The 21,887-nt window shown below is 45.1% G+C and overlaps 1 protein-coding gene across 2 annotated transcripts in view; it reads left to right on the top strand.

The window, feature by feature from the left end:
• The window catches only part of LOC144505244 (transcription factor COE1), a 225,151-nt gene that overhangs the window by 67,746 nt on the left and 135,518 nt on the right, over window positions 1–21,887 (top strand). For both annotated transcript variants that reach the window (XM_078231273.1, XM_078231274.1), the window contains exon 4: window positions 7,703–7,829. In XM_078231273.1, coding sequence (XP_078087399.1) covers window positions 7,703–7,829 — 127 coding nt within the window. The remainder of the gene's footprint in view (window positions 1–7,702; window positions 7,830–21,887) is intronic.

The following is a 21,887-nucleotide window of genomic DNA, read 5'->3' as shown; positions in this document are numbered from 1 at the left end:
GCTTAAATTTGTACCTGATAAGGTCTTGTTTATCTGACAGCACAAGCTGTATAAAGACTGATAAGGACTATCTTTGCCTGGCTGATATCGATCATGGGTCCCCTGATACTGATCAGGCTGTTAAATTAAGTGCTACACACATGCTGATCATAGCACCCTGAAGGGACTCCTCCGTAACTGCGACAGACTATCTCAAGTGGATTTACAAATTAAATTCTGGAAAGGTTCTTATTATTAGTTCCATTTCTCATATTTCTCCCTTTGCAGAAAATATTTTTTGTGGTGTTTTCTGTCATGTGCCATGGTGGGAGTGCAACGTTTGATATTCTCCACACTTGAGCTGTGAAAAATACCCAGCAGTACAATAACTACCTCTGCATTTCTAAACTAGGTGAATGGAGCATGTGAAATACAGGTACACGTCAGGCACTAGTGGGTATAGGTCTAATCCTCATGGGTACAGGTCTGACACTTATGGGTACAAGTCTCATTCGGGGGGGGGGGGGCAAGTCTGGCACTAAGGGATACAGTTCAGGCACTGATCGATGCAGGTTGTACATTAGGGGGTTGAGGCCTGGCACTAGTGGGTGTGGATCTGGCACTAGTGGTTGCGGGTTTGTACTAGTGAGTATAGGTCTGGTGCTAGTGAGTACAGGTCTTGTACTGGTGAGTACAGATCTGGTACTAGTGGGTACAGGTCTGCTACTAGTGAGTACAGGTCTGGTACTACTGGGTACAGGTCTGGTACTAGTGAGTACAGGTCTGGTACTAGTGAGTACAGGTCTGCAACTGATGTATACAAGTCTAGCACTAAGGGGTACAGGTCTGGCACTGATCAATACAGGTTGGGCATTAGATGGTTGGGTCTGATATTGGTGAGTACAAGTCTGATACTAGTGGGTTCAGGTGTGGTACTAGTGGGTTCAGGTGTGGTACTAGTGAGTACAGGTCTGCAACTGATGTATACAAGTCTAGCACTAAGGGGTACAGGTCTGGCACTGATCAATACAGGTTGGGCATTAGATTGTTGGGTCTGATATTGGTGAGTACAAGTCTGACACTAGTGGATTCAGGTGTGGTACTAGTGGGTACAGGTCTGATACGAGTGAGTACAGGTCTGGAAGTTACTGTGAAAATCTCCTAGTTGCCACACTCCAGTGCCTGTTCGGGTACACTGAGGGAGAATTTAGCATGGCCAATGCACCTAACCAGCACGTCTTTCAGACTGGGAGAAAACCGGAGCACCCGGAGGTAACCCACGCAGGTGCAGGGTGAACATGCAGGCTCCGCACAGACAGTGACCCAAGCTAGGAATCGAACCCGGGTCCTTGGCCCTGTGAGGCAGCAGTGCTAACCATTGTGCCATCTTGCCGTGAATCAGGTAGCCTGAGTGACAAAGTGCAAGATTCCACACACTTGGTATTTTGATTTCAGTGCTGCACCGACTCTTACCCTGGCGTCGCAAGTTTTCCCTCTTAAAGAATAAGATATGATTATTTCCATGGCCTAGTGGTTAAAGATATGCCTTGCTGCAATTTTGAGCCATGCAAAGCAACAGACTCAGTTTTGTAAAATTTGTTCAAGCTGATCTCCTGAGCAGATCATCCTTCCCTCGTTCTGCGCCTTTTTGCCATTGGTTGCCCTGAGTATGAGTGAGTTCCACAGTGTACATCAAACATCTCCCAACTCAGTGGGAGAGGCAGTCCTGGCAGGAGAAGGAGAAGGAACAGGCCTTGCAGGGGGGAACAATTGGGCAATTGCAGTGCAGTACTGCCAGTTAATGCTGAGACATTCGTAGGTTGTTTTGTCTTCTGAAAGAAGAGGAAGTGCAGAGACCAGATGACATGGTGGAAATGGTGGGTGGGGTGGGGGAAGTGGAATATATATATATATATATATAATATATATATATAAAACATATATATATATATATATTTGCCAACATGATGGAGTCCGTCTAGGAGTCTGCCTAGTCTGTCTACATCATATTGTCTATTTATAAAGTAGGGACACTAGGGGTTCACTGCTTTTAATAGTGTGATATTTATATTGTGGGCAGGTATCCATAGCAACATCTGCAGCCATCTTGACTTGAGGTGATGATTCCTCTAACCCTGTCACTGAAGTGGAGGGTAGGGGCTTGATTTCTCACTCCAGCTCTATCTCCAGCCACTTTTGCAAGTTGACAGTGACAAAAGGTCAATTATATTGTTGTAAGAACCCTACCTCCCTCCCTTCCTACCCATACTCCCATCTTTAATCATTGCATATGTCCATCCCTTTGGTGTACTTTCTGATCACACTAACTGGAAAGCACAAAGACTTACGTTGCTCAATTTGGATCAGTTGTCAGTTAAGCAGCTTTGTTTTCTCTATCTGCACATTTTAAATAAACGTGCAAAGAAAATGAAAGAAAAAACATTTTTTTTAATGCCCCTGTGATATTTCTCCTGGAATTCCTTGTGAAGATTAATCTTTAATTGCTGGAGACTCCAATCTTGGAGGACGGATAACTCTACAGAAGCAGCAGCACAAGTTTACACTTTCTGGGGGAGGGGGGATGATTTTAATCTGGTGTGCCCTTACCTAAATGGGAGACTAAAATGGGGAGGGGTATAAAACCTCCACCTATCCCCAGACACCTCCTCCTCAACATAAGGAGATATGAGGAATTCTTGGGCTAAGTGGTAAGATCTAAGGGGCATTTTAAAGGAGAGGATAGAAGATAAAAGATGAAGAGGATGAGGGAGGGAATTCCAGAGCTTGGGCAGCAGATGGCATAATTGCCAATGTTAGGCCAAATTAATTAAGGAATGCCCAGGGGACCCGTTGGAGAAGTACGGACTTTTCAGAGGGTTGAAGGGCTGAGGAGGTTACAAATAGCCCAATGGGTGATGTGAATGTGAGGATGAGTATTTTATCATCATGGAGTTGGTGGACCAGGAGCCAATGGCTGTCAGTGAGCACAGGGATAGTGGGTGAATGGGATTTGGTGCCAGCTGAAATAGGGACGCAGAGATTTGGCTGGGCTCAAGTTCATGAAGATGAAATGCCCAACTCGAGGGCAATGGAATTTGTCAAGTCTGGAGGTAACAAAGCCTGGAATGAGGGTTGTAGAAGCTAACGAGCTAAGGCAGGGGCAGAGATAAGCGATGTTAAGGAGGTGGAAGTAGGCTATCTTTGTGAGTGAGTGTTTGGTCAATCCTCCTTGGTTTAAGTTCCAGGCATTCTGGCTTTCACAGTTGATTTCAAAGACCCTGCCCTGTATATGAGCTTTGAAGAGAACACTACTAGCGTGGCTGTGTTGCTCCTATATAGTCCACTACCTCGGCACCCAATAAAGGATCGACATCTGAGAGAGGAGTCAAAGGAAAGCCTCAGGGTGGAATTTTCCTGTCCCACCCACCACAGGAATTGTAGCGGGCGGGACACGGACCATGCAAAGGTCCATTGAATTTGGGCGGGAATTTCTGGCTTTGGGGCGAGTGTGGCTGGAAAATCCCACCCCCAGTATCTGTTGGTGCCTTATGTATTAAATGCATTTCTGTATACTGCTTGAAAAAAGAGACATGTTGTTGAAGATTTTCATTTTTCACTCACCAGGACAGACATAAGTGTGCTAAATTTCAAAGAGAACAACAATTTATACTGCACGAAGAAAAGGAGTGTTGATTGGTGGAAACAATATATCTTTTTTCTGAATTAGACAAACATCTGGAGTCAGTAGTTCCCTGTTGCATTATCTATGGCAACACCTCAACCAATCAGAGTCACCTGGCCAACCAATCAGAGTTACTTGGCCAACCAACCAGCATCCTTTTCTGATAAATTGTTGCTCTTGTTTGAAATTTGGTATTCTTGTGTCTATCCAGATGAGTGCAAGATGTCACTTTTATTTGGCAATACTCAAGTTCTGTACTACCAAGCGATTTTGATTCTATGCATTTATAACTTTGGTGAATGTTTACTCAATCAGAAAAGAGAGAAAAAACATGCAATCTATTGTTACATTTTCACATACTTACAAAGAGCAAACAAATATTAATTGTAAAATGTGTTTGCACATAATACCCACCTCAGCCAGTTTTAACTCAGAATTGAACTCATTTACATTTAAAATTAGGAGGAAAGGTGCCTTATGTACATGTTTTTAGCTGCCTAGATATCTCTGTGCCCTATTGTACTGGGTCTCGGTAATTGGAAACCAACTATCCACGAAAGCCAAATGATAATTACAGGCTGCCCATTTTCTTTCAAAATTCAACTCACGCTTTTAAAAGACATAAAATTAGGATGAGGAAAGGTGTCCTGTTTTTCTCAGCTTAATGCATTTTAGGAAGCTTTCAAGCACGTCATTTTAACACCAACTAAAGTTTCGATTGTCTGTGTATTCATTGCAGTTGTCGGATATGCCTTCAGCTTATAGAGTTAGCACTTTGTATAAAGATATCTCGCTCAACTGATATATTTTGCATGAGACTTTGCTGTATATTCATAGCTTTAAGATAAGAATTAAATACTAAAAAGAATATAAAAGCATAAAGAATAAGAATAAAAGAATACATTTATAACATAAAGGCTACTCATTGACATGTTTCATGGAATAAAGGACAGATTTTTAGAATTCAATCCCCAAAGCACCGTAAGAATGAAGATCACCATTCAATATAGATGAAATTTGTAAATCCGTGGTCCTGCTGTTATCTCCCGCTGGGTATTCACAACACTACTCTTATAAAGCAGCAAATCTCTGATTCAGAATGAACAATATCATGGGAGACTCACAGCTCATTGCTACATATTAAACCTGGAATATTATTAGCCCTAATTATTACATTAACATTAGCCTAGTATGGCCAGAGAACATAAATTTAAATTTGTGACAATTAAATTTAGAACTAATAATTAGGATAAATGATTTCATTCTGAGTTTAGCCCCAATATTAACCTAACCCTCTCCCAACACAAGTGGAAAAGATTTGGGTCATGCCTGCACTCCTTTGATTTCATAAGCAGGATGTGAATCAGGTATGTGACCCTCCTACTGGGTAGGTTATGTTAAAATCAGGGCTAGATGTTTGGAATAGTCTGCCGGAATCATTAAGAGAATCAAGGAGCACTCAAAATGCAGCTAGATGTTAGGCTGGGTTAGTTGGGATACTTGATGAGTAAACTTTGTTGATTCTTGAATGTTTTCATATTCATTTTTAATTTTGTGTTCTCGTTCAATATTTTAAAAATCTCTTGAATCTGTATCTAGATGGGTTAGTGCGCGTATGTATCATCCAGGTCTCTATCATTTGAAACAAAAACAGAAAATGCTGGAAAATCTCAGCAGGTCTGACAGCATCTGTGGGGAGGGAATAGACACAGTAAGAAGTCTAACAACACCAGGTTCAAGTCCAACTTAAAGTCCAGGTTAAAGTTCAACAAAGGTCGTTGGACTTTAACCTGGTGTTGTTAGACTTCTTACTGTGTTTACCCCAGTCCAACGCCGGCATCTCCACATCGGGAGAGAATAGAGCCAATGTTTCGAGCCTAGATGAACCTTCGTCAGAGCTATCCAGATGAAGGGTATTCAAGACACGAAACGTTGGCTCTATTCTCTCCCCATAGATGCTGTCAGACCTGCTGAGATTTTCCAGCGTTTTCTGTTTTTGTTTCAGATTCCCCAGCATCTGCTATATTTTGCTTTTATCTCTACCATTCGTAGGTTACTTGGCTTCCTCATTGCCAAATTTGTCCAAATTTGCCGACTAGAATCCGAATGGACATTAACAACTGGGCAAGTGCAAGGTTTGCTCACATGCAGTTTCTCTGAAGTTCATGATCGTTATCATGATCCTGAAAAGCAGCAAATAAAGGCTTACACAGGCAGCTTGTACCCTTACGTGGTAATGTTCTTAACTCTCTGGGAATGGCCAGTAATATCCTAGAGTCGGCATTAATATCCTTGTGGCCAAAGAAAGCCTTCCGGGAGATTTTTAAATTGCAACTTCAGTGGCAAAGGGAACAGGCATAGTCTGGGCCTGCCAAGGTCGAGTTTTGTCCTCTTGTCTGTTTCTTTGATCTGTGCCATCTTTAATGTAGGTAGCTGACACTGCAGGTGTGCATATGTGGGGCCTGTGGCTGTGCCGTCTGTGCTTGTGGAACATTCAGGCAAACAAACATATGGAATAGGAACAGAAGTAGACCATTCGGCCCCTCGAGCCTGCTCTGCCATTCAATAAGATCATGGCTGATCTGTTTGTGTTTCAGATTCCACATTCCCATGGGGCGGCATGGTGGCACAGTGGTTAGCACTGCTGCCTCACAGCGCCAGGGACCCAGGTTCAATTCTTGGCTTGGGTCACTGTCTGTGTGGAGTTTGCACGTTCTCCCCGTGTCTGCATGGGCTTCCTCCGGATGCTCCGGTTTCCTCCCACAGTCCAAAGATTGGTTAGGTGGATCGGCCATGCAAAATTCTCCCTCAGTGTACCTGAACAGGTGCCAGAGTGTGGCGACAAGGGGTTTTTCACAGTAACTTCATTGCAGTGTTAATGTAAGCCTACTTGTGACGAATAAATAAAACTTCAAACTTTCCCATCTACCCACTGATTACCTTTGATCCTCTTGTCTAACAAAAATCTACCTCTACCCTAAAAATATTCATTGACCCTGCTTATACTGCCTTCTGAGGCATCGAGTTCCAAAGTCGCAAAACCCTCTGAGGGAAAAAATTCTCATCCCTGTCTGAAAAGTGCGACCCCTAATTTTAAAACCGTGCCCACTCCAGCTGACCGCTGATTGGACGCAGCCAATTGGTTTCAAGTGAAAAATGCAACATTATGGTTCTGTGGCTCTGATTAGTTGCAACAACTCCCACCCAAGACTTTTAAATATCCAGGGGCAATGAGAGCTGGAGCTGGGAGTTTACGAGTAAGATCCTCCTTTAGCCCTCCTTTAGAGTGGGTGCTTATCAGCAAAGTAACACGCACTGCTCATCTTATCTTTAGGCGGGCAGATATTTTGACAGAGATGGTCCGCTGGGAATGTGTTGGTATTTTCAAGCATTCCCAGGCCTGCTTCCGCTACACCGCCTTCTTTGTGTGACATCGCTTCTGCTGATGTTTCCCGGAATATATCGAGCCATAGTTGGTAACCCTGTCAGGTGGCCTCGGGTCCGGGCCCAGGCAGGAGGAAGGAAACATACCTGGCCCAGCTGTCACTAGCGCCAAGGTTTATTGGCACAGACCCAAGTTTATGTAATGCCCCAGTACAGCTAATACTTGCTGTCAGGGATAATGTGTGAAATGACAGGGATACCAATTCATATACAAAAAGGAAATACCACCCAAACTCCCCATCCACCAACTCTTCCCCCTTATTCTCTAAAGAATGCACTCGAAAATAAAGTAACCGGTTTCAATAAAACACTTTTATGAATCTCACTCCTGTTGCACATTGTGTTCAGGGCAGGAAGTCAGCCAAGCCACATCAGGCCAGGAGAATACAGAGTTAATTGCTTTACAACTGCATTGTAAAACACTTTTAATACTCTTGTCAGTACATTTTAATGTGCATTCTATCAACAGAGTATTAGGGCAGTGACACATTTATTGTGGGTTTGAGAAAGCCCTGTTTACTGAAAGTTGGCAATGAAGTGCTGCTGAGGAACATTACCTGATAGCCCTGATGGCATTTTTACTGTGTTTTATTGCAGCTAATCACCCCGCACGCTATTAGGGTGCAGACTCCTCCCCGGCATATCCCCGGCGTGGTGGAAGTCACACTGTCCTACAAGTCGAAACAGTTTTGTAAAGGGACTCCCGGCCGATTCATCTACACAGGTAAGCAAGCCCATAACCATGGGGTTCTGATTTTTGGGAAATAACAAAGAACAAAGAAAATTACAGCACAAGATCAGGCCCTTTGGCCCTCCAAGCCTGCACCGACCATGCTGCCCGACTTAACTGAAACCCCCTACCCTTCCGGGGACCATATCCCTCTATTCCCATCCTATTCATGTACTTGACAAGACACCCCTTAAAAGTCACTACAGTATTCGCTTCCACTATCTCCCTCGGCAACGAGTTCCAGTCCCCCACCACCCTCTGTGTAAAAAATCTGCCTCGTACATCTCCTTTAAACCTTGCCCCTCGCACCTTAAACCTGTGCCTCCTAGTAATTGACTCTTCCACCCTGGGAAAAAGCTTCTGACTATCCACTCTGTCCATGCCTCTCATAATCTTGTAGACTTCTATCAGGTCACCCCTCAACCTCCATCGCTCCAGTGAGAACAAACCAAGTTTCTCCAACCTCTCCTCATAGTTAATGCCCTCCATATCAGGTAACATCCTGGTAAATCTTTTCTGTACTCTCTCCAAAGCCTCCACATCCTTCTGGTAGTGTGGTGACCAGAATTGAACACTATATTCCAAGTGCAGCCTAACTAAGGTTCTATAAAGCTGCAACATGACTTGCCAATTTTTAAACTCAATATCCTCGCCGATGTAGGCAAGCATGCCATATGCCTTCTTGACTACCTTCTCCACCTGCATTGCCACTTTCAGTGACCTCTGTACCTGTACACCCAGATTCCTTTGCCTATCAATACTCTTAAGGGTTCTGCCATTTACTGTATATTTCCTATCTGTATTAGACCTGCCAAAATAGTGTGGAGATGCCGGTGGTTCTTCACGTTTTGCTCCTTTATAGTATATGTAACCATTGTTACTTGGTTGGTTCTTACCAGTGCTGCTGCCCATTGGTTGCTGTCGCAGTGAAGGTTCCATTAGATTGTTCTGTCAGTGGCTCCATTGATAAATGCACTGACTGGTTGCAGACCTGTTGAGGTCTTTGATTTAATCTCCAATTGATCTGCACTACATTTCATTCCAAAGTTAGGCTTGATTGTGTTGATTCCGCCATGATCAAAAGTAGCCTGTCAAGACACATTATCCAAGATCATGTCTGCTTGGGGCGAGGGGATGGGAGTCGGGACGGAGTAGAGGCAGGTACTCATTGAGTTCACAGTACATTAGCAGAGTCAGGATGTGGTGGAGGACCAGCTGAAAATAAAGGGAAGTAACAGCATTGTCACAGTGTGGGTTGGTGCTCCATGGTTGCCCACTTCAACAATGCAGTGACCATGTGCACTGTGCTTGTGTTTGGATGCAGCCTGTACAGGTCTCGTGTCCACATCTTCCCTCCAAATTCCATACAGAAATAATCCTGTTCCTGGATTCCTGAAGAATTCTTTGTGTGCACATTAAAGAGCTCACCCCTAGCCCTCAAAACAGTGTGATTGAGTGTAACTCTCTGTAGTCCATTGAAGACATTAAGCGTCCTAAAAACCTAGCTGGATTGCAACTGAGTAACCCATAGGTTCCCCCATTGGATTGATGGATCAATCTGTGGATCTGAGCCATGTCGATCAGGTCGGTACTCAGTTTGATTCCCCAGTGTGCCCTTGAATTAGCTGTTGGCAGTGAAGGTACCACAGTTATCCTGAGTGCACCTGGGTTAGGGCAAAGAAACAATTCCTACCATCATGACTCCCTCTGGACATCACAGGTATCAGCAGCAGATCAGTCACTGCCCCAATGAATAAAACATCCTGAACTAGACTCGAGAGTCTGAAGAGACATTATTGTCAAGACTTTTCCTGGCCTCAACAAGCAGGGAACTGTGATTAGTATCCGGAATGATAAATCTTCCTCATCCAAGAGACACTAGTGCCATGTTTATTGCCCCAAGCACCTCCCCAGCTGAGATCAGCTAACTTACCAGACAGGTTAACAGTTCTCCTCATCAAGCGCCTGTGTTGGATTAGGTAACTGTCTTCCCCTCTCAAGGCGCTTTTAATAGCATTGTAGTACCAGATTGCACTAAATTGAATAGCTCTTCCAAAGAACTAGCACAGGCCTGTTGGGCCGAATAGCCTCTTTCTGTACCATAAGATTCTACGATTCTAACACTATCTTCTGTTGCATGAGTTTGGCAATTGTAGTCAATGTGAAAACCAAATATAAGCTCACTGCCCTCTGACAGTGAAGACCCACTTTGGCAGTCACATCAACCATCACTCCTGTACCCGCAGTGGCCTTCTAAACACTCGAGAGATGAGAAATCAGGATCGTGCATGATTTCTCAGCTCTTGCGATCTTACCAGCATCGGATTTCCAGCGCTGTCGGTCTCTTGCCCATTTCCGGCGAGAAACTGAATCATTTATTTAAATGTTTATTTACATCTGTTTAGCGAGCCAGGTCCTTAATTGTCCGGGCTCACAGTTGGGAGAAGTTCTCTCCGGTGAGGAAAACACCTGCTCCACACGAACGGGGAACAGTCGTGCTGCCCTTGTCAGTAGAACCGGAGGCCATTGAGGCACCCCAGAGAGGTTGAGGGCAAGGGGGATGCCCCTTGGGCAGTGCCAGTCTGGCACCTTGGCAATGCCCACTGGGCAGTGCTGGGGCGGGGCCTGAAGTGGATGAGGCATTTGAGGGCCTATGGAGTCAGGGCCTGGAGGGGGCAGGGCCAGGCTAAGGTGGCCGATTGGGGAGGCAGGGGGGAGCTGCTGCAGCTCTGCCTGTGATTGGTGGGGGCAGGGAGGGGGGCCTACTACCACTCTGCCTGCGATTGGTGGCGGGGGGGAGGCTGCTGCTGCTCTGCAGGCGACCGGTGGTTGCGTGATGGGTCTGGGCAGCGAGTGCTATACTTTCGGGTGGTGTGGGGCTCGTGATCGACCGCGGGCTCCCGTGAATGTTGGGGGTGGGGGTGTGCGTTGGGTTGAGGCTGGCTGCAGCAGCAGAGACGAGACAACTCTCTCTCTCTCTCTCTCTGAGTCAGTCGTCTGCTGTTAGAATCACACATTATCAGCCACAAAGGTCTGCACATGTGCAATAGCTCCCTTTGCTGCCTAAGCAGGCTGACAAATTAAGCCCCCCGCCCCCCCCACTGCCTCTAGTAGCTAGAAACAGTCTGTCCCATTTTTACAAGCACTATGTGCATGAGATTGGGAAGAAAAACTCATCCAAAAAAACCGATCTGCAACTCTCCCATTTTCATACTAACTGGACACTTAGAATTTTTCTAATTAAATTCCACCCACTGAACCTGTTGGGACTTGAGTATGCTTCTGCCCAGGCCTTAGTTGTATAACAGTACAATTGCATAGCAAACCCAATGACACAAATGCACTTAGGTCCTTAAAACACACACATGCACGTGCGCACACATATCCATATGTATGGATACATACACGTGTATACTTACAAGGGACACAAGTATGCACACTGGCCTGTGCACATTAGTCTCGTCTGTGGGAACATGTACACGTGGACACATGTTCTGAACATGTACACACATTAGTTAGAATGATAGTTTCATTTTTCCCCTGAGAGTCTGAATGTAAATTTCTAACTCTGATTCTCACGAGACAGCCCAGGGGAATGTCCTTGTGGGGATCATGTTTGCAAAGGCCCCTTGCAATGGATAGAAATGAGCAGATGAGGGGTTAATTCAATGGAATATGAAAGCAACGCTGTGAGTTTTAAGTTTAATAGTGCTAGAATCTTTCATACATGATTACACAAATAAAAAGCCAATTATGGGGATATAATGAAAGTATTTGACTAATAGTTCCTTTAATTGTCTTGCAGATAGAATTAGACCTGCCGACAATACCATTTAAACACTGGCGTGAATATAAAACAATTATTTTTATTTACGGGCAAACAAAAGCCAAGTTTTGCCATCTCTTTTAAAACAAATAGAGATTATAAATTCCTAATTTGCAAATATCACAAGGTCACACTATGTCAGAAATTATTCAAACAGGCAAAGGGAGAGGAAGCATCATTTGTTCATTTTATTATGAGTCTGAGGCCAGTGGAGTCAGGATGCACATGTTGGAAGATCTGAGTTATACTGCAGGCAGACACAAGGACGACCTGGGTCATGACCATGAAGAGGGTACAGATGGAGGTGTGCATTGTCGCCTTATCTCCTTACTTATTAAGAGCCCATTTTTAAAATGCATTTTTATTCCGTGATGTTGCACAGGTCAAAGTGGTGTGAGAACGGTTCCTCCAGTGATTTCTTCCTCCTCTCAGTGTACTAAATGGGTATCTCACTCTTGAGTTATACTGCTAGTGGTTCATTGTGATGCCTGCCCAAAGCCATTTCATGATGATTTGGAAGTGAAAGTATGACTGATAGCTTTTTTTTCCCCTTTTCCTGTTTTGTGTCCTCTCTTTGAGGAGGAAGATGCTGTTTTCTCTTTCTCTCTCTTCACTTATGTCTGGGGCCTGAACCCTTTCCAGCCGCGACTGTGGTCTGTACTCTTAAAACCTACACTTGGTGTATCTGGGCAGAGGACCTGGGGTGGATCATTACTAAGGATCTTCCATTGTGAGGCAAGTAGTTAGTGCAGAGTGGATATATTGACCCCAAAGTATGTAGGAATTGGAGAACTTCCCACATGCAGCTGCAGATTTAAATCCCCAACCTAGCACCCCAGGCAATCAGGATTACAGGCAAGTCAGGCTGGCTTTTAAAGGGATGAAAGGGACATCAGGGCTAAAATTAGCACCTTCCTGAATTAATTAATGAGAAACTGAGTTGGGTTTCACAGACACAACATCACTTTCCATTCTGGTCCACAGGATTGTCAACCTGCTCCCCCTAGTGGTAGGACAGGAATTGCACCACCCAGCTTGGAATAGGGCCATCCAGGCCAGGTAGGCCCCAGACCCTGACTGCTCTAGTGGTAACGAAATAAGAAAAGAATTGCATTTTTGTAGCGCCTTTCATAACCCTAGGACATCCCAAAATGCTTTACAGCCAATGAAGTACTTTGGAAGTGTTCTAATGTAAGCAGTACAACAACCAATTTGTGCACAGCAAGTTCCCACAACAATGTGATAATAACTGGATCATATTTTTATGATGTTGACTGAGGGATAAACATTGAGGAGCGTACAGCAGAGAACTCGGTGACCAATTCTCAGTGAGCAAACTAAGGGCCGCTGCCGAACCTGTCTAAGTTCTGAAACGTGTTGGTACTCCCGAACACAAATCACTTCCGGGGCCGATCCATGTGGAAAAGAACCGTGGGCAATGCAAGCTCAGGTGCAAAGACTGACTGCTGCAGACAAATTCTGGGACAAAACATGTCCTGGGAAGGCATGAAGCATGATGTGAGACAAAAGGCAGTCCTGGAAAGTATGGGTTGGTTGGTCATCCTGGAGAACTCCACCTGAAAGAGCAGACAGCGACTGTAAATCAAAATAATAATGGTTACTAAATGAAGAAATGATCACATCTCATCTGAAGAACAGCACCTCCCACCGTGCAGTGCTCTTTCAGGAGCACCAACCTAGATTTTTGTGCTTAAGTCCTGGGGTGGGATTTGAACTCACAACCTTCACTGACTCAGAGATGATAGAGCTACCAACTGAGCCACAGCTGACCCTGGGAGTGGGTGTGAAAGAGCCTCTGACTCAACATTCCTGGGTTAGGGAGGAGGGAGGGGGGGGAAGGTCAGGATTTTCTGCTCATGATACGTGCCTTGGTTTGTTGGTTCATCCAAACGGTTTGGAAAGTAGGCGTGGCAAGGACCAGCTGCAATTCCCGCCCTGGTGCAATAGCTCACCAAAATGAACTCAGCTGACGTACAGAGAACCTCCACCCTGGGCAAAGCACCAGTGGCTGCTGGGAAAGAACCCGCTTTTGGAATGGATGGTCACAAAATGAAATTGGAAAAGGTTAAGTCCAACAGCACCTCATCTTTCTCCTCTGTCTAAACAATTGAAACTAATGGGAACAAAATACCCGGTGAGAGTAAGGACAAGGTACCATTCTTAACTACATCTGTCGGAAATCTCAGGGGTGAATTTTACCATCCCGACAACCACGGGAATCGGAGCGGGCGAAGGCGGACCACGGAAATGTCTGTTGATGTCTCCGGCAGGATTTTATGGTTTCGGGACAAGCGTGGCTGTAAATTCCCACCCTACAGTCTCGGAAAATACTAATTTGCCTGAATAATTTGTGGTATCATTTCGTCATCCTGAAGGAAGGCACCAAGCAAATTGTTGTGATTGGTGTGATTTGCGTTGGTTGGTGATGATTGTGGGATAGGTTAAGTGTGGGTTCGGGAGAGGAGAGGGTGGGTGGATTATAAATGGTTATAAAATGAGCATTCCAGTGGGTTGTGCCCCCCCCCCCCAATGCTCCCTCCCCACCCCGCTTGCTGCAACAGGCTGGGTGGATGTTGGCAGACTGCCGTGTGTCTACGCTGTTGTTGCACCTAATTGAAAATCATAAGCATGACTGTGGAAGGGAAATTTGTTTGTCATACAATCATTCTAACATCAAATTAAAGAAAATGGTTACAAGCCATTTAGCCGGGGTTTCACACTGAGTTCAAGAAATCCCCAAACAATTTTTGCTCCATTTAATGAAGACAGTCAGCATTTTTGCAAGAAGGAAAATTGAGAAACGCATACTTTGTCTTTGCTCTGCAGGGGAAATAATGCAGTTTAATAGTAAAATCTTTAGCCTCTGAAGGACATGAAGCATAAATCCTGTCGTATTCTCCACCCAGTGGACTGCTGTTTTTTAATTGACTTTATTGGTCCCTTGTAGGTTTTGAATAACAATCCAACTAGCTGTTTAGCAAAGCTATCCAAGGTTTGTGTGTAAGCCATTCATATTTCCCATGTGAACTTGTTTTAACTCCCACATACTTCGTACGATTTTTTTTTAACAAGCCTCATTATAGTCCTACAGGAAATAGACCAATTGGAAGTTCTGATCCTAACACATTCCATGAAACATTCCAAAAAAACTGGAGTTTTTTTTGACTCTCTCTGCAATGTTCCACAGCGAATGCAATGTTCTGGAACATATTATAAAACCACACTGGCCATGTGTTTTCTCAGAGGGAATAGACCTCAGTCCTTCAGCTAAAATACTTAAGCATTGCTTGTTCGATTGACCTAACGGGGGCAGGGGGAGGGGTGGATAAGAAGAAGAGGGTGGGGCAGGGGGGCGGGGGGGAGAAGCAAACCAAACTGCAGCCCCTTTTTAAAAAGGCTGCAGGGTGGTTCAGTGTGCAGTCAGCCATGCTCTCCTCTTTTGTAGAACTGTTCCTCCTGTTCTAGTGGTCGAATGCTTGTGGTTGGGTCTCATTTAGGAGGAATTAATTTTAATTGCAATGAGTCAAAACTTACCCTGTAACCATCTATCTCTGAGCTGCCTCTCAGGCTGACCTGAATCGCATTCCTCTGAATTTATTTATTTAAAATTCACACGTGAAATGCATGACCCGATCTCAAGCAGAGAGTGTGCTGCAGACAAGGTCGCATGCCCTAGCAGTGCCCCTTGGGCAGCCAGTTAAAGTGGAGACATAGTTCTGTCTGCCAAGCCATAAGTTCATAAGATATAGGAGCAGAATTTGGCCCATTGAGCTTGCTCCGCCATTCAATCATGGCTGATATGCTCCCTATCCCCATTTTTCTATCTTCTCCTCATACCCTTCAACCCATTACCAATTAAAAATCTGTCTAAATTTACTCCTTAACTTTATTCACTGTCCCAGCATCCATCGCACTTTAGGGATAGCAAATTCCACAGATTCTCAACCCTTTGGGAGAAGTAGTTTCTCCTCAACTCTGTTTTAAATTTGCTACCCCTTATCCTAAGACAATGACCTCTCATCCTAGAATGCCCCATAAGAGGAAGCATCTGCTTCATGTCTACTTTATCCATACCTTTTATCATCTTATATATCTCAATTTGATCTCCCCATATTTTTCTAAATTCCAGACATATCGGCCTAAACTGTTCAATCTCTCTTCATACGACAAACCCCTCATCTCTGGAATCAATCTAGTGAACGTCCTCTGAACTGTTTCCAATGCCACTACATCTTTCCTCAAATAAGGGGACAAAAACTGTGCACAACACTGATGTCCTGTCCATTTGATTTAATTTGATTTGATTTATTATTGTCACATGTATTCGTATACAGTATTGTTTCTTGCATACTATACAGACAAAGCATACCGTTCATAGAGACGGAAAGGAGAGAGTGCAGAATGTAGTGTTACAGTCATAGCTAAGGTGTAGAGAAAGATCAACTTAATGCGAGGTGGGTCTATTCAAAAGTCTGGTGGCAGCAGGGAAGAAGCTGTTCTTGAGTCGATTGATAACGTAACCTCAGACTTTTGAATCTGTTAAAAAAAAGCATCTGTAAAAGTACTCATAAAGATGTAGAAGGAGGTCATTCAGCCATCACAGGTGAGAACCAATTTTTGATACCAAACTTTTGCATTGGCTGGTCCAGATTAGCAGGAATCAGGTTGCCGGCGATCGCACTTTGCATTGATTGACAGGCCAGTTCATTCTCCATTAATGCTGCATCCCTGTGTATTACAGCTTGTAATGAGTACATATGGAGCTCCTCCCACTGTGCGTCCATCCTCTTTGGTCAATCCTAGCAATTTTCTTAAATCAGCAACCAAAGGGCTCACACCTCTCCGCCCTGCCACCAACTCCAAATGCATTCATTTTACTTCTCTCTCTTTCAAAGCTGTCAAAAGAGCAGAGTCGTAGAATCGTGTGGCATTGAAGGAAGCCTGTTGGCCCAATGCGTGTGTGCTGGCTCTTCAGAAGTCTTATCCCAAATAGTCCCTCCTTTTCAAGTGTATGTCCAACAACTCGCTCCTTAAACAGAACTCTCTTCATTACTTTGGTCCTTTTCTCAATTACTTTAATTCTGTGTGTCCACTGGTTACCATCCCTCCTGCCTGAGGAAACCGTTTCTCCCTATCTACTCCATCAAGACTCCTCATCGTTGGAACGCCTCCATTAAATCAAAATTTGACCTTCGCTCCCCTGAGTTCTTCAGCAACCAAGCACCTCAAGTGCCATGTCCTGCGGGCTACGGATTAAGTGCAGGAATGTGGGATTAGGCTAGCTGGGTGGTACAGAGATGATGGGCCAAGTGGCCTCTTCCTGTGCCATCAACAAGGGGCGGCACGGTAGCACAGTGGTTAGCACTGCTGCTTCACAGCTCCAGGGTCCCGGGTTCGATTCCCGGCTCGGGTCACTGTCTGTGTGGAGTTTGCACATTCTCCTCGTGTCTGCGTGGGTTTCCTCCGGGTGCTCCGGTTTCCTCCCACAGTCCAAAGATGTGCGGGTTAGGTTGATTGGCCAGGTTAAAAATTGCCCCTTAGAGTCCTGAGATGCGTAGGTTAGAGGGATTAGCAAGTAAAATATGTGGGGGTAGGGCCTGGGTGGGATTGTGGTCGGTGCAGACTCGATGGGCCGAATGGCCTCCTTCCGCACTGTAGGGTTTCTATGATTTCTATGAACTTCCCATGATTCTACGAAGTAATGAGAACTTGCCTTTATAGAGCCTGGCTTGTGTGTTCAGCAATGACTAGGGTGGGGGTGGACACTGAGCGTGAACCAAGGAATCTGAGAGCAGAGTGGGAAAAAAATGAAGCCACAATTAGTAAGAGGTCTTTGAGTGTAGGGAGGTGTGTGGACGCACCAAGCCACTTTGGGAAGAGGCTTTCGACCAGAATTATTACAATATGGCAAGAGATGAGAGGGTTGTAAGACTGGAAGGTTGGAGTGATGAGCAGAATGTAGGCTGTCCAGCTGCTACTTAGTCATGGTGACCAGGAAGATACTTGTTTGACTGACATGTCACTGCACTGACCAATCTCACCCTGGCTACTGGTAGCAATGTTGTGATGCGCCTTTAGGTTCACTCTGCCTGGAGAGGGAATAATCCCGCATTCCCACGCCTTATTCCAGCCCCTGACCCCTGCAGGAAGGTGCGGACTTAAGATGAGACCGAGATTGGGCTTGACAGTGATGCTTTCAATGGCTGAATAGCCTGCCAAAAGGATAGACGCTTGGGGAAGGTGCATCCCAGCTTGAGTCAGCGACCTTCAGGAGAGTGCAGAGGAGAGGGAAAGAAAAAAGTCTGAATGCCATTGAAGCCATTTGTCATGGAATCAGACAGCACAGTAAAGGAATCTACAGTTGAATAGGTGTCCAGCCACCACCTAATAGTAGTTGGATTGGCCTAGAAGAGTAATACAAGACTAGGCAGTCAGCTGTGATTTGGGAAACAGTTCTCCACCCTTGATCCCCCACGACTCCCCGATCTCGCTCTAGAGCATTAGAGCTCAGGGTACAAGCACGGGAGGGCAGCAGGTTAACATGAAGGCTGTTGCACGTGCCTGTGGGAGGCTGAGGTTGGGGGGGGGAGGGGGGGGAGGGGGGTGTGGTGGGGTCCATGGACAGCTCACACGCGTAGTGGAGAATTTTTTTTAAAAAAAGCCATTACAGATGTGTGTGTGGTTAGCCCCGACGCTCTGTTATCTGTGCATGCTCTTGCATCTTCTGCATCATACAACACCGGGCAGCATAATGATAATCTTGTGGCTTCCTATAGTGCAAGCTTCCTTCTTATTGTTGCTACTTTTAGGTAAGAAGTAAATGTAAAAATAGCGGATTTTGAAAGACTCTATTCTTGCTGAAACTATTATGCTTTTCTCTTTGGTGTTTCCGTTTCTGTTGCAATGCAGCCTCTTCCACTTCACTCTTCATAGAATTGGTTATAAAAAAACAGAGGGTGCAGAAAATGCTGCCCCTCTGCACTCGGCAGATTCATTCTTATTTAACGGGAACAAGGTTGGAAATTGTTTGTTTTTAATCGATGATTCTTGATGCCGGGACAAGTTCAGGTTAAATTAAGCCATGCTCTAGTTTTTAAAAAAAACACTGTAACAGAAAAGGGAAAACTGAAGGAGAAAAAGGGCTTGACTTTTACTGTCAAGAGCTGGATAGGCCGAAAAGCCTTGCCGGTGCTGTCCCAACTTCCTCCCTACATCCCACTCCCGGGGAAACAAGATGGTTGGTGGGGGGAAGGGAGGGGGTATTGCTGAGCAGGGGTGGGGAGGGGAGGGGGGGGGGACAGCAGGGCTATCCACCCCCACATGGCAGGTGTTTGTTCGGCTGTAAGAGGCTGACCTGGATTTCCCATCAGGCAGCAGGAGCTAGTCTGGAGGTGACCTCACGATGGTGAGTAGTGAGTTGGGGGTGGGGGTGGGGATGGTGGAGAGCACTTCAGACAATCCAACCCTCCCATCTCCTGGGTGTAGGAACAGTCACAGGCCACCCTGTAGATGGGATTTCTCCCCTCCCGCACTCCACACTATCTAACCCCACCCCTCACAGAGGTACCCTGGCCATTACTTATTTCAGCTGTAGGAAAGGACACCATTTTGTGTGTGTGTGTGAGGGACACTCACACTCTATCAGCACATGCTTTTGCATCTTCTGCATTACACAACACTACTTTGAAGTGCCCTCTCTCTCCATTACCTACCATGACATCCTGCTACCTTTTAACAAGAGCCTGCCCACTGTCTTTCATTGGGTGGCAAGTGCATCCTCTGACCAATAATTAGTTGCCTTGAGGAAAATCACAATGAGTGACTGTTTCCTGCACAGTGTGGCTTTCTCACCACTGAGAAAATCGCCACAGGGAGCCCAGAGAATCTAGGTGTATGATTCCAAGTTCAGCCTTTGTTGTAATGGGAAAGAGGGCAATTTGAGCACAGCAAGATCTCACAAACAGACTTGAGGGAAGTAACTGAATGATCTATTTTACTGGTTAAAAACAGAAAAGTTGGAAATACTCGTCAGGTTTGACAACATCTGTGGATAGAGAAACAGGTGACAGTGCAGGTCGAGGTCCTTTCAACAGGGTGGTGATTTTAAGCATCTATATAATTTTCCGGTTCTGAGGAAAGGTTATTGACCAGAAACATTGGGTGGGATTTTCCAGTTTCATCCACCACAAGACCAGAAATTCCCACCTGAAGTCATTGTAGCTTTTGCTGGTCTGTTAAATTATCCGTCCCGCCCACAACGATCCCCATGGTGAGTGGGGTTGGCAAATTTAGGCCGTTATCTCTGATTCCCTCTCCGCAGAGGCTGAGCATTCCCAGGGTTTTCAACTGTTATTTCGGAACTCCAGAACTTTGCATCTCTACTTTAGTGGTGTTGGGTGGGAAAGGAAGGAATGTTACCCAGGACAATGGGAATAACTCTGCTGCTCTACTTTAAATAGTCCCTAGGGATCCTTGAAATCTCCTGAACGGACAGAGGTTACCTTAACATCTCATTTGAAAAATCGCACCACTAACAAAGCAGCACTCTATTTATTTTATTTATTAGTCACAAGTAGGCTTACATTAACACTGCAATGAAGTTACTGTGAAAATCCCTAAGTTGCCACACTCTGGCGCCTGTTCGGGTACAGTGAGGGAGAATTTAGTATGACTAATGCACCTAACCAGCACGTCTTTCAGACTGTGGGAGGAAACCGAAGCACCTGGAGGAAACCCACGCAAACACGAAGAGAACATGTAGACTCTGCACAGACAGTGACCCAAGCCAAGCTGGGAATCGAACCTGGGTCCCTCGCGCTGTGAGGTAGCAGTGCTAACCACTGTGTCACCGTGCTCATTAGCCCACTGAAGTGCCAGGCTGGGTTACACACTCGAATCCTACAATGAGACTTGAACCTAAGCTCCATTTAACCTGAACTTCCACGGAAAGTTGCTGTTTTGGTGGTGGTAGGGGAATAACAGCCGGAATGTCTGGGTATAATTTTGTTATGATGATTCTCAAAGTTGCACTTTCACTGCACAGTTACACACATGAGTAACATGCACTTCTATGACAAAGTTGCTCTTTGACTCCAACTTTCGGAACCGAGTGTAATCAGTCTAATATGAGTTACCAAAGCAGGCTGATAATCTAGCAGCCCAATAAAAGGGAGTCAGATTGTTGTTTCAGAAAGAGAAATATTAATGAAAGACTTCTATTTATATAGTGCCTTTCACAACCACCGGACATCTCAAAGTTCTTGATAACTAATGAAATACTTTCAAAGTGTAGTCACTATTGTAACGTAGGAAATGCAACAGCTAATTTGTGCTCAACAATGTGATAATGGCCAATAATCTCTTGTTTTTGTGACGTTAACTGAGTGATAAATATTGGCCAGGAAACTGGGGAGAAGGTCCCTGCTCTTCTTCAAGGATCTCTGATGCTCATCTAAAAGACAGGGCATTGGGCTAAATCTCACCTGACAAATGGCACTCCTCTCCCCTCAGTACAGCGTTGGGCTAGATTTTTGGCTGAAGTCCTGAAATGGCACTTAAACCCACAACCCCCTGAGAGTTCTGCCAACTGAGCTGGGGGTGATGAGGTTAAGAACACAGGAAGGAAGGATAGATGGAGTGAGGCATGCAGGACAAAGGAATTAGTGCAGGCTGCCCCAATGGCTTGGTTCAATGCTATTGTTCAATGATGGGCACCATCTGGTACAGCACTCGCCAACACAATCCAAAGAACCCAGCTTCAATTCCCAGTCTCAGTCCCCTTGGGTTAGGGACTGGAAAGAGATCCGTATGGATCCCAGCCCTGTTAGCCATCCAGTACCTGTGTCCAAGTCAGATGATCAGGCTCGCCCCATGAGCAACTAAGCAATATAATTGAGGCTCGCATGTGAAAAAATTCTGCTTGGGTGGAGAGCTCCAAAACTGTAACCCAGCAGAGGTCAGGACCTTGGAATGGAAGAAGATTGAAGTGAAAACAAATTTTTATGAAGACTTTTCAACAATCAGCGTCCCTTTAAGTGCGTATCCCCTTTAAGAGACATTTATTTTAATATAAACAAAATTTACCTTCTTGATTCCTGTGGGAGAGACTTCTGTTAATTGTGTAATGATAGGGGCAATGCTTGTTTTTAAGTGTACTTTTTTTCCATGCGCAATTAAGCAGCAGATTAATGGGCCAGTTCTCACCT

Source organism: Mustelus asterias, chromosome 16 (genome assembly GCF_964213995.1).
Source record: "Mustelus asterias chromosome 16, sMusAst1.hap1.1, whole genome shotgun sequence".
Lineage (NCBI taxonomy): Eukaryota > Metazoa > Chordata > Chondrichthyes > Carcharhiniformes > Triakidae > Mustelus > Mustelus asterias.
The sequence above is the reverse complement of the archived record's forward strand: the minus strand, read 5'-3'. Positions and strand labels throughout refer to the sequence as shown.